At 37.6% G+C, this 16,901-nt stretch overlaps 1 protein-coding gene across 1 annotated transcript in view; it reads left to right on the top strand.

Annotated features, from left to right (window-relative positions):
* Positions 1 to 8,386, top strand: part of LOC126184593 (neogenin) — a 250,931-nt gene extending 242,545 nt beyond the window's left edge. The window contains exons 24-25 of the mRNA XM_049927035.1: positions 196 to 320; positions 3,616 to 8,386. Coding sequence (XP_049782992.1) covers positions 196 to 320; positions 3,616 to 3,714 — 224 coding nt within the window. The 3' untranslated portion in view covers positions 3,715 to 8,386. The remainder of the gene's footprint in view (positions 1 to 195; positions 321 to 3,615) is intronic.
* Positions 8,387 to 16,901: the final 8,515 nt, after the last annotated feature.

Genomic DNA, 16,901 nt, shown 5'->3' with positions numbered 1-16,901 from the left:
TAATTTATTAGGTTTGCTTCTATAATTTCATTTGTTATTTCTATTAATATATTCACATAGATGTAAGTTTCTTTTTTAGTGTCGAGGTTTCTTCAGTTCACAAGTATTAGATGAATCAGCAAAATGTGCAAATCATTAACTACTATGACTAAGAGTCAGCATAATGTTATATATTAGTGTCTTGTTCTTCTGCAGTGCGACCACAGGGGTCATCAAGTCCATACAAAAAAGCAGGCATTTTAACCAATACCCCTGCTTCATCTGTTGGTTCGGTGCCAAAAGTGAGAACGGCATCTGTAGAAGATCCTAACACTATCCAGGTAAATTAGATAATGTTGTTCTCCTATGGTTTCCATGACAAGTATGTGTCCATTGCATGTGTTCATTATCAAACATATCACCAGGAAGTGTTATATGTTAAATTTCCTAATAGCTTAAAACTGTGCGAGACAGTAACCCAGATCTGACTTTTCACGAGCAGTAGCCTACCGATCAAGTCTCTGGTATGGTGCTAATATGAATTATAACATAACCAAATAGATTTGTTTTAAAAATCCTTCAGTAGTTAATCTCCTATGAACTAGATGAGGTTGGGCAACAGAAATTTCTTTAATTCACATGTAATCACCATTATAATACCCACAAGAAATTTAATATGCTCTGCATATTTATACACATATCGGACTCCTTTCTATTATAACAACACTTAGGAAACCCAGCCAGAACACAGCTCGGGCTACAACAAAGCTTTCAAATGAAACTCCCAGAAATTACTCGGATCACTGTGTTACGCAACATAGGATCTAGTTATAAGACAGAACAAGGCTGCTTTCATATGAGATCAATGTACAAATTTCCAGTTGTTATGTATTATGAGATACTTCCATCTGTTTGCAGTTGCTGTAATGACTTTGAAACAGGCAGTTGTAAACCCAGAATGGTTGTAGTATGTCCTGTGTGTGCTGATACGACCATTAGGTTTGTGTTTCTACATGGTAGTTTTGACTGTTTCTTATAATTCATTTCACAAATATGTTACATTTGCTACAGAGGAAACAGATGAGGTCATGGAAGAAACTGTTGTTCCATATGTTCCTTTTGCAATAAATTTTGCATCTAACTTGGTGACAGACTTATTCAGAATTGCACAACACTCGCTCAAGAAAGTGTCCCCAATGCCAACAGACAACAGTAAATTTCTAGGAAGACATGTCCCAGAAAAATTTCCAACTAAACTTAGTGAAATTTGTTTGGGAAATTTGAAATAAACTACTTGCAAAACTAGTAGCAAGAAAACAAGGTGTTGGTGTCCTGACAGTAGTATGCATCTCTATATATCAGAATGCTTCAAAGTATTTCAAATCAAAACCTGTTACTTCTGAAATTACAGAAAAGCTAGTGAAGCTGTAGTGATGGATACTGCATACTAAATCTACAATGTGGGTTTTCCAAATCAGCTGTGATCTAATTTTAATCCCAAAAACTGCATGGTATCCATTTCCTCTATGCAGTTGTTTGAATAGAGTACAGTTATAGTTTCTGTTTGTGAAATAGTGAGCTGTATTTATTGAGTGTTGTCAAAATGTAAACTGTCAGGAAATTTCATAGCAGCCTACACTCCACCATAGCATGACAGAACCGTTTTAGTGTAATGTATGTTGCAAACTAGTGATATGTTTACACTACCTCACAAAAAAAGTGAAACACCCAGAAGACATCGTTGGATGTCAGTATAACTTTGTACACGTACACACCATTGGTGGGTATATAAATGTTTAGAGTTGCAATCCTCTGTAACAGATAACAGATAGAACACTCACGAGAGAGCATTATTTTTGTTTGTGTTTAGTGTTGTTACCAGGCCTGGTAAGCTATATAAGAGGTGAGAACAGTGTTTGTGTTGAGTGATCACTGTGAAAGAGGCAGAGAGGACATATACTTGTGTGAGACAGTGTTTTCAGCACCTGCCAGAGTTTGAAAGGGGCATCATTGTGTGTCTCCATTTGGCCAGTGTGTCGAATCGTGCAGTATCCAGATTTGTGGAACATTTGGATGAGACAGTGGCCCAATGTTGGACTGCAGTGGAACGTGAGGCAAGCATATGTGTTGTCAATGTTCCAGTCTATCACATCTGACTACCACAAGGGAGGATCGCTGTTTATTGTGCACTGAGCACATCGTAACTCCTTAGCATCTATATTAGCCATCCAAGAATGACTACTGGACTCCCTGCAACATTATGTGTAATCTGGCACCATTGGTGAGAAATGAGCAGCAGTTGTCCCACATGTATGCTGCCATTAATTCCACAATGCAAATGGCTTCATTTGGAGTGGTACCCTGACCAGTAAACATGGACTACTGACAAATGATGTCACATTGTGTTAGCAATGAATTGGAGTTGTGCACTACTCCAAAAGACTATTGTCAGTGAGTATGGGGGCAGCCTGGTGAGAGGCCCCATTCTTCCACTGTTTTGGAAACCTACAACAATGTTATTCCTTGAATCATGATGTGGGGAGCCCCTGGATATAACTTCATGTCACAGCTGGTAGTGATTGAGGAAACTCTGATGGCAAACAGTATGCCAACCTGCACTAAAACTCTGATGCCATAACAGTATGTCAACCTGCACCCTCATGTGTTCCCCTCATTCAACAGTGTCATGGTGCCATTTTCAACTGGATTATGTTTGTCCACACATGTCTGTGTACTGTGTATGTGATTTTGAGATACTCTTGTGCCAGCAAGATTTTCAGATCTGTCCCTAGTAGAACATGTATGTGACCAGCTCAGACATCAACTCTGTTCAAGTCCCAGCCTCCAGTATATCAAGGACCACTTAGATCATTTGTGAGCCAGCTTGCCTCAGAAGAGAATACAATGGTTTTATGACACCCATCTCAAAACTGAATCCATGCATACATCCAGGTCAGAGGGGAGGGGAGGGTCGTGCAATGAGTGCTTAACCCCCCCCCCCTCGCCCCTTAGGCAGTGTAGATAACTAACTGGTCTCTCTGTCATCAGAGATTTGTTTAAATGTATTTGTATTTGAAACATATAATGTTTGGTTTAGATCTCTCCACATTATGGAGTTGTCATTCACACTGTTACAGAAGCTTAAATGTGACAGAATAGAATTTCCATAATACTAAAGTGTAACTCAAACAGGTTTCACTTCTATGTTCTCAAATTATTACTGTATCAGATTCAGAATTCATAGAATTTTGTACTTGAGTTACCTACAATGGTATTTTTGTGAAGCTAACCAAATCTCTTACTCAAATGCAGTATATTTAGTTAAGAATGGGCTAATTGGGATAACACATTAGAATATATAAGATACTGTTTGTGACATTTTGTGTTCAACAACACTGTTCATTTGTGAACTGATCAGTGTCTGATCATGACATGTGTTCTTGTTGCATCCATAGTATGCTTTTTGCCCATTTCTTTGGTATACTAGGTAACAGTGTAAAGTTAATTATATTGAAAATTTGCTTGCGTAACTTACTGACTTTTACTGCATAGAAACATAAGGAATTTTTAATCAGTGTTAGTACTGTAGGTTGAAATTCCTTAAGACTGTTACTAATGATGTGGTGTTATCCCTAGCCTTCCTACAGTACAGAAGAGCTCAACCAAGAGATGGCTAATCTGGAAGGTCTAATGAAGGATTTGAATGCTATCACTGCCTCAGAATTTGAATGCTGAGAATGGAACTGCCACATCATTCAGGGAATGCTTCTGCTGAAGTGCAAGATGTACACAAAATACAGTTGCTGCTTAAGTACTGCAAAAAAACATTCTGTGTTTATCTTTTAATGAGATTAGTCAATAATGGCAGCTCCTGTATTGTCTCAAGAATGAACTCTTGTGGCTTGCAGTTTCAATAATCATCTCTAATATTATGTACGATTGACTTCTAGTACCCTGCTGTTTTAGTTATAAACGGAAAAGATGTTTCCGCATATTTTCAGTGAGTGTTGGTCAGTCTGGTGTATATTGAATGAGATATGTTTGTGAAGTGTTATTCAGTTGAAAGTTGTCGTAGATGAATGTGGCCTAAACACTGAGAAATTGGTTTTTTATGTATTATGCAATTTACAACGAAGCAGTATCTAGTCCGCTTCTGTCGTATTTGTGAGAAAATGTGAAAATGATGGGATATATTTGAATGAGTTATTTTGCTGTTTTCATAGGTGCTTCAGTTCAGTCTTCCACTGAGAGTAAATCTTGCCAAGATGTAATATTAAACCACATTAATAAGTACAATCATGGCTTCATGAGCTTTGAAAAATATATTAATGATCTCAAATTTTGAAGCTTGTGTGCATTTTCAGATTGACACTAGACAATTCACAGTTGCAGCTATACATATACTGACATTAAATAATTTGATGTACAGTCCGGACTTGTAATGGTATCTGATCCCCGCCCCCCCCCCCTTTTTTTTTAGAGAATATTGTTTGGATCTGCAGACATTGAGCCTCTTTTATTCTTGTAAATTTATTACAAATAAATAAGGGGAAAAATACAAATTATATTTGTGCTTCTGATATTTCATATTGTGTTATTTCCAGAAAGTATAAAGTAGTGCCTTTGTAAAATATGTGCATACTTCTCTTACATTTCTGAAAACATTGCTTCATTCATTATCTTTGTGAGACAGTGGTGATCTGTGGGAAGGCTTATTAAAAGTATTGTTTTATTTTGTAGTTAAATATTTCTGGGACAGTGATATTAAGATACTAGAAAAACAGCCTGTTTAACTGCATTGACATTTGCATTGCTTCCGTATATGTTTGAAGAAAAGTCCTATATGTCTTTCTTTTCCTTTTTGTTTTTGTATATGTCTTTCTTTTCCTTTTCTTTTCCCTTTTGTGAAATGAATTAATTGCAGAAGCTGCTTTAGAGTCACTCACACTCATCTTGCAATTCCTGTTAATGGTTTTAATCAGAACTTTTATGCATTTATGTTTTTTTTTTTAATTATCACTTTGCTTGGCAGCATATGTTTTGATCTTCAAGTCTCATATCTCCTCAAAATTCATAGCAGTGGGATTGCCATTCCAAACATTTTAGTGCTGTAAATAGTTCATTATTTGTTTTATAGAAGTTGTGCTATCACTGTGAACTATTGGTTGACTGACTGGTTACAGAGAGTCCAGTAGTTTTGTGCAGCTTGAAAGCCAGTTTTGGCCTAACAGTTTCCTTTTACTTAAACTGTCTCCCCTTCTCTGTGCAACAAATGTTACTCAGTTTGTTATTCTTTATCCAGCCTTAGTAAAATATTGAATATGATTTCAGATTTACTCTGAAGTAATAACCTGTTATAACATCCTTGTTAGCCCAGTTGAATTGGTTCACAAGGACCAATGACCCTAATTCTGTGTGCCATATTTATCTATACAGAGATGAGTGAATCTGCTCTGTGGTATATCCATATCAGCAATGCCATATGAATTTCACTTACTACTTTTAAAATCTTCATAATTACAGTGATTACAGACAATAAGATCTTTCATTGATGTCACTTAACAACTTCAAATTAGTCCAAGAGGGGTACAGATGAATATTTTTCATGTAAATTATTTAGCAGTCTTGGTACAGGCTGTGTGTATTTTATGGTACTTGTGATAATCATCAATAGATTGACTGATTATTGAGGGTCATGAATAAAATGATAAGTCCTAATTTGCCTTTTCAAAGCAGATTTCTCCCTGTTTGTGTAGTTTATATACATTTTTATTGTGGTTTTACAATTTTTAAAAATGTACTTTTATTTAATGCCTCTGCATTTAGAGTCCTACAACCTCAGTATTAGTTGAATGCTTTTTTGTGATTAACTGATATGTGCAGTATTTACATCAGTGACTGGTATTTTCATTTGACTGGTATTTTCATTAATAAGCTAACTTCAGTTTGTGCCATTCCATGTTTCTTTCCATTATTTCTTGCTATTTATAATAATTGTAACTGCCTCTTTTTCAGTATTATGTTATAAAGTGAAATGGTATCATTGTAGACTGTGCTTTGAATATGTTGAAATCAGTGTTTTGCTTTGTATTTTTTGATACAACATAAACATAATGTATAAAGCCTAGTAAGATCATTGTATGGTATATTTTTGTACTAACTTTATACTTCATCTTATTTTCTTTTACTTTGCTGGATACATCATTGTAGTGTGTAGTTTTTCAACTCTTTATGAATTCTCTTGTTTTCTGTGCAGAACATTGAATAGAAGTAATAATTATTGAACAGTGAGAAATTCATAATGGTTGACTAATTTAGTGAAAGATAGTTAAGGCCAAATATCTGCTCACATTATTTATGTATTTAATGTAGAACTAAACCCTCTTAGCAGTTCATGCTGGAATAAGTCAGCCTACATAACTATGCACAAATTCCTTCAAAAGGACTTTCTTTACCAATAACTTTTCCACATGTCACTGCTCCTGTAACTTCTTTTGCCATAAAAATTATGAAGTTTCATATTCCATTACTCCTGCAGCTAAGTCTATTTCGGTTCCTGAAAATCTTTTAGTTCAGTTTTGCAGCATTACTGCTCATACTTTTGGATTTCTTTTAAATCTTAAATTTAGCTCCAAATATGAATCCATATGTAACATAATGTGTGAGTATTAACATAATGTGTGAGCATTTAATGTATAGCATAGTTCTGGGGCCAATGAATAGCTTTGTCAGTATGTCTCTCTTTCCATATGGATTGTTAGTGTAATAGATCTATTCACATTTAAGGTTCATAATGACCTTCTGTTCAAGTGGATGGAATAGGAATCTCTACATTAACAGACTTTTTCCCATTAGTTTAAGGTGAAGGCCTGGAGGCAGCTCTGTGTCCTTGTCTTGACACACAAATTACTTTTTTAACATTGGCAGCTAAGTGAACATCTTTGTGGTATATGAATCTCTTATGTTGACAGCTTTTTACTAATTTTAAGGGCTAGTAGGTTACTTTCTGTCAGTGTTGTCTCATAAATCATTAAGTTAACATATCTGTGCAGAGAGGTTTTGTCTCCCATATATAAACCCACCTCTGTAACACATTTGCATAATCCATAGTAGTGTAGTGGCATGGAACCCCGAGGTAGGCAGTATCAACCCTGGCGGTGGAGGAAGTTTTCATTGTCTGTATTTGTTACACAAGGAGAGGTGTACAATTCTTGATCAGCAGACTGTGACACCATTGACTGTCATCCATTGGTGAATGTGGACATGGTGACTTCATTGGTGCTGCTTGATGTATTGTCTCATAACCGGGACCTCACCCTTCTTTCACTCTCCTCAGCAGAATATCATTATTACTTTCAACAACAAAAAAACCACCACAAACCTTCTACATGCACTCATCACTCACATATATGGAAACAAATACAGTAAAGATGTCTGATACACAAGCCATGAAAGTGACATATCATTTAAATATCTGTAGCATAGTATTAGGCGCATGAATTTAATGAATTTATTATTTATGCCCATGCATGATAAAAGTAACTGATAAAAATATGTTTTCATTTACTTTTTGTTGAGCATATGGTGTTTTTTTTTTAATTCCAATTATTTATTGTACTTAAGTATGGGCTGGCGGAAGTAGCAGCTCTCTGTAGATAACATGTGTGCATCCGGAAGAGTCATACTATTCTGTGTCATTTGTGTGTGGTTGAAGCAACAGTTGAGGGTTGCCATTCTTTTGTCTCCAATGTAGATAAGTTTCACCATGAAGTATAGTTGGCTTTACTGAATTGGTTCTTTTGAGTCATCTGTATTTCACTCACGATGCAGTGGTTACGGCAGTGAAATTTTGCTGCTCTTCTGCATAGGGTATGCTGTGTTTCTGGTGTGTGATGTAATCTTTAGTTCCAGTGTTTCCTGTTCTACTTGTCCTCATCTTATGCCCCTTACCTAGTAGTTGTCACATAAAAAATTCTTGTAGGTTTTTAGTATATTTAATAAATGATACACATTCTTATGAATTGTGACCTAATCGGAGTGGAGTGAGCAATAGTGAGTGCTGTACTTTATTCTGACTTTCAATTCAAAATTACTGCACTGATGAAAGTAGATAATTAGAGGCTGTTTCTCTGATTTGATTATTTCATGATACCATACGCTAGGTTGAAAATGAAACTGCATCTATAGCTGTTGTGCACTGTATTCTACCACTAAGATTGCCAGATGAATTTCTACCCATAACTTTTAGATCTACCACTATTGTCGCCATGTGAATTTCTGCCCCTAACTTGTAGGATGAAGTCTACTGTGGGCAGTTGTCCTAATTTTTAGTTCATCCTGGGAGCATCTTATGATAGTGTAACGATGAAATACTGCTCATCAAAATCAAGACCTTTGCATGCAAGCTTCAGTATTCCAGTACTGAATGCAGATTTCATTCTGTGTCGTTGCTGTAATGACTGGATGCTTCCATCACATAATTGTTTGGTCCTATCAGCTTTAGTCGAACAGTAGCAAGAAACATTCTTTTTTGTGATGGCAGTTAATGTCATTGTGTGTTACTGTATTTGGTAATTGAAAGAGATTGAAGTTATGTAAAATTTAGTTATTGTATTTAAAGGATTGATGTATAAGAGATGTTAGGTGAATACATATTTAACAAGCGTGGGACAAATAAATAGAGAAAGGATAACTGGATGAGAAAGTTATGTAAAATTTAGTTGTTGTATTTAAAGGATTGGTGTATAAGAGATGTTAGGTGAATACATATTTAACAAGCATGGGACAAATAAATAGAGAAAGGATAACTGGATGAGAAATAACATGAATAGTATCGAACACATTGTGATGGGTAATTGTATGATTAGGTATAATGAAAATGTGCTTTGTCAGCTGCACCTTCAATGTCCCTGTGGAAGAAACTGTATATTAGCTTGAATGATTCGATGACATATGTACAGTCATGTAGGAATCATAAATAACAGTGCAACTGTTTTTGATTAGTTCACTGCAGTTCATTAGAAAGGACAATTAATAGTGTTCTGTTGTGTAAGTAATTCAATACTTACTGTCAATTCCTGCAGACTGCCATCTGTGTGATAGTATCTTTTGTTTTTCTTCTGCATTTGGAGTATCATTTTGAATGAAACTGGTATCATAAGTATTACGTCTTTTTAAACAAAGTGTTCTTTTTTTATTTATGGAAACTAAATTCCTTTTCCAATATTACATAAATGCACTAATGTTGTAGTTACTCAGTTCAGAAAGCATTCTTGTTGTTCTATGTCAACTATTCTGCAATTACATCACCACTCACATTCTAATTTTGTATAGCATGCCCTTGGAAGTGTTTTGTCATATCCTATGTGTTCTAGTCCAGACTTGGTGTAAATACAAGAAAAGTTCATCCAATCTGGCTTCTTCTGTAATGCCTTTTTGTACTCTTGTAGAGACTGTTATGCATAGAAATACTCCACTCTGCAAGATCATTTGTTTCCTTAAAATTGTTTTTGCACTTCACTCACGTGGGTTTTGATCTTCGTGCCTTTCATATACGTTTCTCAACCTGAATACGATGTTGTTATGAATCAGTATATAGGGAAAATATGCTGCACACTTGCTCTTTACATTCCTTCATAATTGCTTCTGCTTTCAGATATGGACAAACAAATGTTCATGTGTGGTTTAACTGGAATACCTCTCTGCACAGTGCCTAATGGCATTCCTGTTAATGTTTTTACTGGTTTCTTATAGTCCACTCCCCCACCTCCCCACCCCTGCCTCTCTCTCTCTCTCTCTCTCTCTCTCTCTCTCTCTCTCTCTCTCTCTCTCTCTCCCCCTCCCCCTCCCTTCTCCTCTCCCTCCCCCAATCATTTATAAATAATAGTAGTATTACTTTAAGAAATACAGCAGTATAACTTTCTTTTCTTTATTGCATCTGTTATTTGCAATGATTTCGTAGTGACTATATTTGATAGGACAGTGCAGGTGTTACAAATCCAAATTGTCAGTTATTAGTACAACAATTAAAAAATCATATGCTCACACATTTCACAACACATAAGATTATATTGAATGTACATAACTGTAATTATGACATTTTCATAATAATAAGTTATTCTAATGAATACTGTAATGGAAGGTGGTGTATTGTGAAGAGAGAGTTATCCAATATAAAATACTCAATTACAGTAATATTTCCAAAAGAGGAAGAAATCAGACTACACGGTAGTGTGTATTTTCTGTGTTAATAAATCTAGCTACACATTTATGTGGTTAATTTTTATGATTATTGCTCTTTATCAGTTTACATGATTTAAGAATGTGTTTGAGTTACAAATCAGTGTGTTTCTAAGTTTTGTGCAATTTACATGTACATCAGACACTACTTCATTCCTGTCACATGAAAGTAAGTGTATTTTGTCATACATACTTGCATAAGAAAGTGTTGATTAGAACAGTTGACTTTTTGAAATATTTTGTAAGAACAAGAGAATGGACTAATGTGAAATATCTGTTGTGTGTGTTGATAAACACTCGAAAATGTGAAATATGAGTGAAAAGCCCTTTAAGGAGCTCATTTTTCTAAAGTTTATGTGCATTGACACATGTTTAGTGATAAGCTTTTCCAGAACTGATTCAAGTGTATTTTTTATTGTCATAGAAATTTATAAAAAGAAATTGTGTATGACAAGTAAATATATGCTTTTATACTATTGATATAAAGGACCTGCTTTTATTGATTTCCTCCTTTTCGATTTATGTGTTTCATATATCATTAGTATTTTGTGTAAAAACATTAGGAATTTACAGAATTGTGACAGGCAGAATACATGCAGACAGAAGGAATAATTGATTATACTAATGATATTACCAATCATTGCTTGCTAGAAGAGTCATCCATAAAAGAAGACATATTTGGGGCATATAATTTGTTTGCCCTTTTTATGATTTATCTCTGATCTGTTTAATTTATCTGGTAGTCATGTGATCCATGTTCCAAGTGACATAGTAATGTGACAGCCTTTAAGGCATAGCCATTGGTATCATTTTATCTGAGCCTTTAAGGCATAGCCATTGGTATCATTTTATCTATTACCTATGTTTGTGTATGATATCCCATGGATTGGAGTGTGCTAAATTTGGTTCTCCTGTCAAAAACAACTTCTAGATTGTTTTCTTTTTATTTTAATGAGGATTATTTGTGAAACATAAGATTTTATTCTTCCACTTGTTAAAAACACCACAAAAACCAAATGAATATGTGTCATTCTTTTTCACTAAAGTTCTTGATCAAGTTGTAATAATTCCAACTATTAGAGTGGTTACACCAGTTCCTGATTGTTGGCCCTTTTGTTTTTATGATAACAGAGGGTGTAACAAATCCAAATTATGTCCGTACACTCATTCCAAAACAAAGATAGTTAACCACAGTGTTCCTCATTGTGAAATTACTTTGAACTCTGGTACTAGTAAACCCATGTCTCACCACTGATAACAAATCATCTCAAAATTAAATTTTTGTCAATGTTTTAATAACTGAAATGTGTTTACTTCATTTCATTTTCCAAAGAATCTGACAGCATACAGAAGTTTAAAGATGTGAGTTATTTGATATAAACTGGTCTTTGGAAAACTACACACACACACACACACACACACACACACACACACACACACACACACACAAAAGAACGGGACTGAATGTTGTAGCATTACACATAACCCGTGGGTGATGCTAAGTACTGGGCCAAATGTAGGTCATCTGTGTTTGTAAGTGAAGGTGCTACTCACCTGTCATCTCTTTGGTAATCATAGTTCTCATAACACAAGTCCCCCTCCCATTTTTCCTCTTAAGAGACTTAAATGCGCACAGCATGCTATGGGACTAATAATGTACTTGCTCTTTTTAATTCAACCTTTTGAGGTCTTAGGATTTGTGTAACTTCAGTACACCCAGTTTATTACTAATTCAGGATCCTCCTCTGCCATAGACCTATAGATCTGTTATCTAGCTCTCACAGGCTCCACTCAGTTGAAAGATGCTGCGACTCTCTATTCCACAGACTACATCCCTACACCCTAGATTCTTCTACCAGATAACAGTTTCTGACATGAAGCTGGCAAGATAGGTGATTAGCAAAGTAGCCTGGGCAGAGCACAGGCAAATGATTTTTCCTCAACTTCTTAGTAGTGCGCAGGACTGGGTGCATCATATTAATAATGTTGTTTATCAAAACACTAGGCAGCAGCCTTGCCACAGTGGGTACACCGGTTCCCGTGAGATCACAGAAGTTAAGTGCTGTCGGGTGTGGTCGGCACTTGGGTGGGTGACCATCCAGGCCACCATGCACTGTTGCCATTTTTCGGGGTGCACTCAGCCTCGTGATGCTAATTGAGGAGCTACTCAACCGAGTAGTAGCGGCTTCGGTCAAGAATACCGTCTTATGACCGGGAGAGCGGTGTGCTGACCCCACGCCCCTCCTATCTGCATCCTCCACCGAGGATGACATGGCGGTCGGATGGTCCCGGTAGGCCACTCGTAGCCTGAAGTTGGAGTGCTATTATTATTATCAAAACACTACCTCATCTGTCTTTCATCTTAGGAGGCAGCCTCTGTGGAGAATTTCTGTATAGCTGGAATCCAAGTCACATTTGTGGCATCACTTAAGAAACCATCCGGGTACAGAGAACCTCACAGCCTTTCATTCTGTGAGGGCCATGGCCAGTGAACGATTTTTGGATCATGTGCATCTGCAAACATTGCCTCGAGATATCTCCCAAGCAATGACGAACCACATTGGCAAGACTACCACCACTGCCATCTAGAAATCCAACATTCCACTGTGTCCACGCAGTTGTGAAGATGTGTGAAATAGCTTACAGTTCCAATAATAATGAGCTGTAAATCACCCATTCTCTACATGGCAGCTGGATTCGACACTGTCTGAGCCTTGTGATATTGTGCTAATTCGTAGCTGAATCGTGTGCTGCTTGCTACAGCAGACACACACTCTTAAAATGTTTTCATATAATATTACAGGTAGGACAGTTTACCAGTTTATGGTAAGAGTGAATTTTGATTCCTCTCTTCATATCAGGAAAGAACTTAACATATCCCAGTAGTTCCTGAAGTCTAACCATTGCAAACACTCTCAGTGTGGGTTCAGTGGGTGTTGATCTGTCTTTGACAACCTGAGGACATTACAATACACTTACTGAGGAAATAAGCATATCATATGACATATTACGTGAAGCTACAAATATTTTCAAAATATATAATTAGTGAGTAATATTTTTGGACCACATATTTCCTTCTAAGCTGTCCCAGTCACCATACTTTAGGATCTGAAGACACAAAACATGTTTATGTGACTGTTACAATGCATATCTCCAGTTCTGCATAGTTTTTGACTGATCCTGGCTATATTATAAATGTACAATGTTCAACAAGACCTACATTTCTGTGCAAACTATTGGTTAAGCTGACGATGAGGTGTTAGCCTAGCCTAAGGTGCTTTCAGGACTAGCTTTATAGCAAGTCTGTTGAGGAGAGTGGGTGATGCACTGCTTGACATCTGGTAACAACTGATTGTGATGCATCAACGGGATAGGTTGTTTTCTGTTCCCAAATTATCCATACAGTTACTTGCTCTGTCACAGAATCACTTTTCATAAATTTCCAGCAAAGAATGATACCATTTGCGATCTACGTAAAGCACATCTTAGTGGCTCTTGTTGTGAGGTAGATTCTGCACATAATTCACTGAGATGCAGGATAGACAGCACTTCTGGAAATGTTTGAAAAAAGTACATTATCACATTTTAATTGAGAACTCAAATGCAGAATAATTTAACAAGGGTGTGTCTCTTATATACTATGTGGTTTTCCCTGAGAATGGCCATAAGATTGATTTACTAAATTAATTTATGGTATGGGACTGTACAGGGCTACATTGCCCAACAAAAGAGTGAAGCAGCCAGTAGACATGGTCAGATGTCAGTGTAACACTGTACAAGAACACACCATTGGCAGATACACTGCTGGCCATTAAAATTGCTACACCACGAAGATGACGTGCTACAGACGCGAAATTTAACCGACAGGAAGAAGATGCTGTGATATGTAAATGATTAGCTTTTCAGAGAATTCACACAAGGTTGGCACCGGTGGCGACACCTACAAAGTGTTGACATGAGGAAAGTTTCCATTCGATTTCTCATACACAAACAGCAGTTGACCGGTATTGCCCCTAGTGAAACATTGTGATGCCTCGTGTAAGGAGGAGAAATGTGTACCATCACGTTTCCGACTTTGATAAAGGTCAGATTGTAGCCTATCGTGATTGCACTTTATCATATTGCAACATTGCTGCTCGCGTTGGTCGAGATCCAATTACTGTTGATTGATTGATTGATGTTAACAGGAGAGCTAAAACAGCTTAGGTCTAACCCGCCACTGCCCGCACCAAAACTATGTTTATTGTGCGGTATCGCTCCCTGTATATCTAGTAAAGCCAACCAGTGCCCTTAAATAGTGCAGGGAGTCCCTCTACCAGTTTTTTGTTAGACACAGTTTCTTCAGGTCTAGTTGTCCCGAAGATTCTGTATCTTTTACTCTCCAATGCCATGCATTCAAAGATTAGGTGTGATGCAGTTTCTTCACCCTCATCACCGATCCTACATTTATGGTCCTCTTCCATTATACCCATTGTGTGTAGGTGTTTTTTGAAGTTCCCATGGCCAGTCATCAGTCCAGTCATGAGTCTGATCTCTTTCCTGTTCAATCCCAGGATTACAGAGCTTCTTTTAAAACATGGCTTGGGCATCATTACCTTACCATGTTTTTGTTTATGGACCTTGGTCCAATATCCTACATGCTGTTTCCTAAGCCAGTTCAATAGTTCTAATTTGATCATAGCCTTGGTGATTGTCAAGACAGGTTCTGGTCCAATAAATGGAGTTGTTGCCCCCATCCTAGCCAATCTATCGGCTTGTTCATTGCCAAATCCCTGAGTGGCCAGGGACCCACACCAGGCACACCCTATTGCTTGCCCCTAGCTCCACCAGAGCCCTGTGGCAATCTGCAACAATCTTAGATCTTGTTGCAGGAGCTGCCAATGATTTCAGGGCTGTCTGGCTGTCTGAATAGATGTCATTGTAGCACCTACTCATATTCTCTTCCACACATGCCCTGATTGCAGTAATTTCGGCTTGGAATACAGAGGCCAGTTTCCCTAGAGAGATGCTGCTCTCCAGTCTTGGCTGAACCCCGTACAACCCTGCCCCAACGCCTTGATCTGTTTTCGACCCATCGGTGAACCAAACGATGTCCCCCGTACGGTTTCGAACTGTTTTCTCCCTCTGCTCCCTACTTCCAATTATTATGTTGTAAGGCTTGTCAAAGCAGTTTGGAGTTGTTATATAGTCAGCGGGCATTTCCCCAGCCATACTTATATTTACCTCACTCACTATGTTAGTGTGTGATTCTGGATATCCGAATGAGACCCAGTTTTGGCCAGTTTTAAGTCTGTCTGCCCCAGCTGCTGCCTCCATCTTAACCCAAAGGTGAAGTGGAGGCATATCCAGCATGGCTTCCATTCCAGCGGTTGGTGTGCTGCTAATTCCACCCATTATGGCTAAGCAGGCCCAATCTCTGCTGTTCTACCTTCTTCCACCACACTACGGCCCCATAGGAAATCCTAGGTCTAACCACTGTGGTGTATATCCAGTGCATACCCCTGGGGCTTAGGCCCCAGTTTTTGCCACAAGCCCTACTAGTATTCACTAAAGTGCTCTTTGTCTTGGAGCAGATACTCTTAATATGAGGGGTTCAAATTAGCTTCTCATCCAAGGTTACCCCTAGATACTTCACTGTCCCCTTCACAGGTAGAGTTTCATCGAAGAGCTTTAGATTCCAACTTGCATGCTGAATATGTTTCTTCGTAAATGGCACCACAACAGTCTTCTTAGGATTAACTCTCAGATTCTGTTTAATGCACCATTTTTGCATAATGTCCAACCCTCCTTGTGCCATATTCCTGACTGTCAGTGAATTTGCCAAGTGTTACTATGACAAGGTCATCTGCGTATCCTTGGCAGAAGCAATGTCTGGAATTTACTTCCTCAATGAGTTCGTTCACCACTAGATTCCACAATAGAGGAGACAAAACTCCTCCTTGTGGGCAGCCTCTATACTCCATTCACCGAAACAAGAGACGTACTGTAAACACGACAAGGCGCGTGAACACAGAGCTGCCGTCGAGGGGTGTACAAGGCAGGGGCGTCAGAAATTAAAAAATGAAAGTCGTGTTTTTTATATTTTGGCACCTGAACATGATAAAGTGATCCGAGAACTACCTTCCGACACCTTTTTTTACATTACATTAAAATTTATTGTCACTGAAAAAGACAAATATTTAAGCTTTCAGGTAAAGTTGTTTTTTCGCTTTACTCTATATTTATGACGCCAATCTCCTAAACTGTGTGTCGCACAGCAAAATAATTTTATAATTGCCTTCAGTACTATATGTTGATGACAACTTGTACCAAATCATCATCCGAAATATAGTAAGCGACAAACTTTTCCCCTTTAAATTTTTTTGTGGGAGTGTAAGCGAGAAATGTTTCAGAAAGGTTTGAATTTAATTTTGTAGTTTGTTCCAATGCGACGGGTGCAACCGTTTGTCCTTTATGAGCGATGCATTGTGCGGTTCGCAGAGGGCGCGGCGCTCAGTCAGTGTGGCCGTCCCAGTTGCAGGTGTTGTAGGTGTTGTACAGCGGCGATTTCACGATATCTTAAGTTCATCTGTAAAGACGCTTGAAAGACTAGTTGTTTATTATTAGAGTAAGTAAATGTGTTTGTAGTCACGCTGAGCATTCACTGTTTATGTGCGCATCCAATAGCATCGCATGGTTTCTTA

This window comes from Schistocerca cancellata, chromosome 4 (genome assembly GCF_023864275.1).
Source record: "Schistocerca cancellata isolate TAMUIC-IGC-003103 chromosome 4, iqSchCanc2.1, whole genome shotgun sequence".
NCBI lineage: Eukaryota > Metazoa > Arthropoda > Insecta > Orthoptera > Acrididae > Schistocerca > Schistocerca cancellata.
This window is presented reverse-complemented; position numbering and strand designations above follow the sequence as displayed.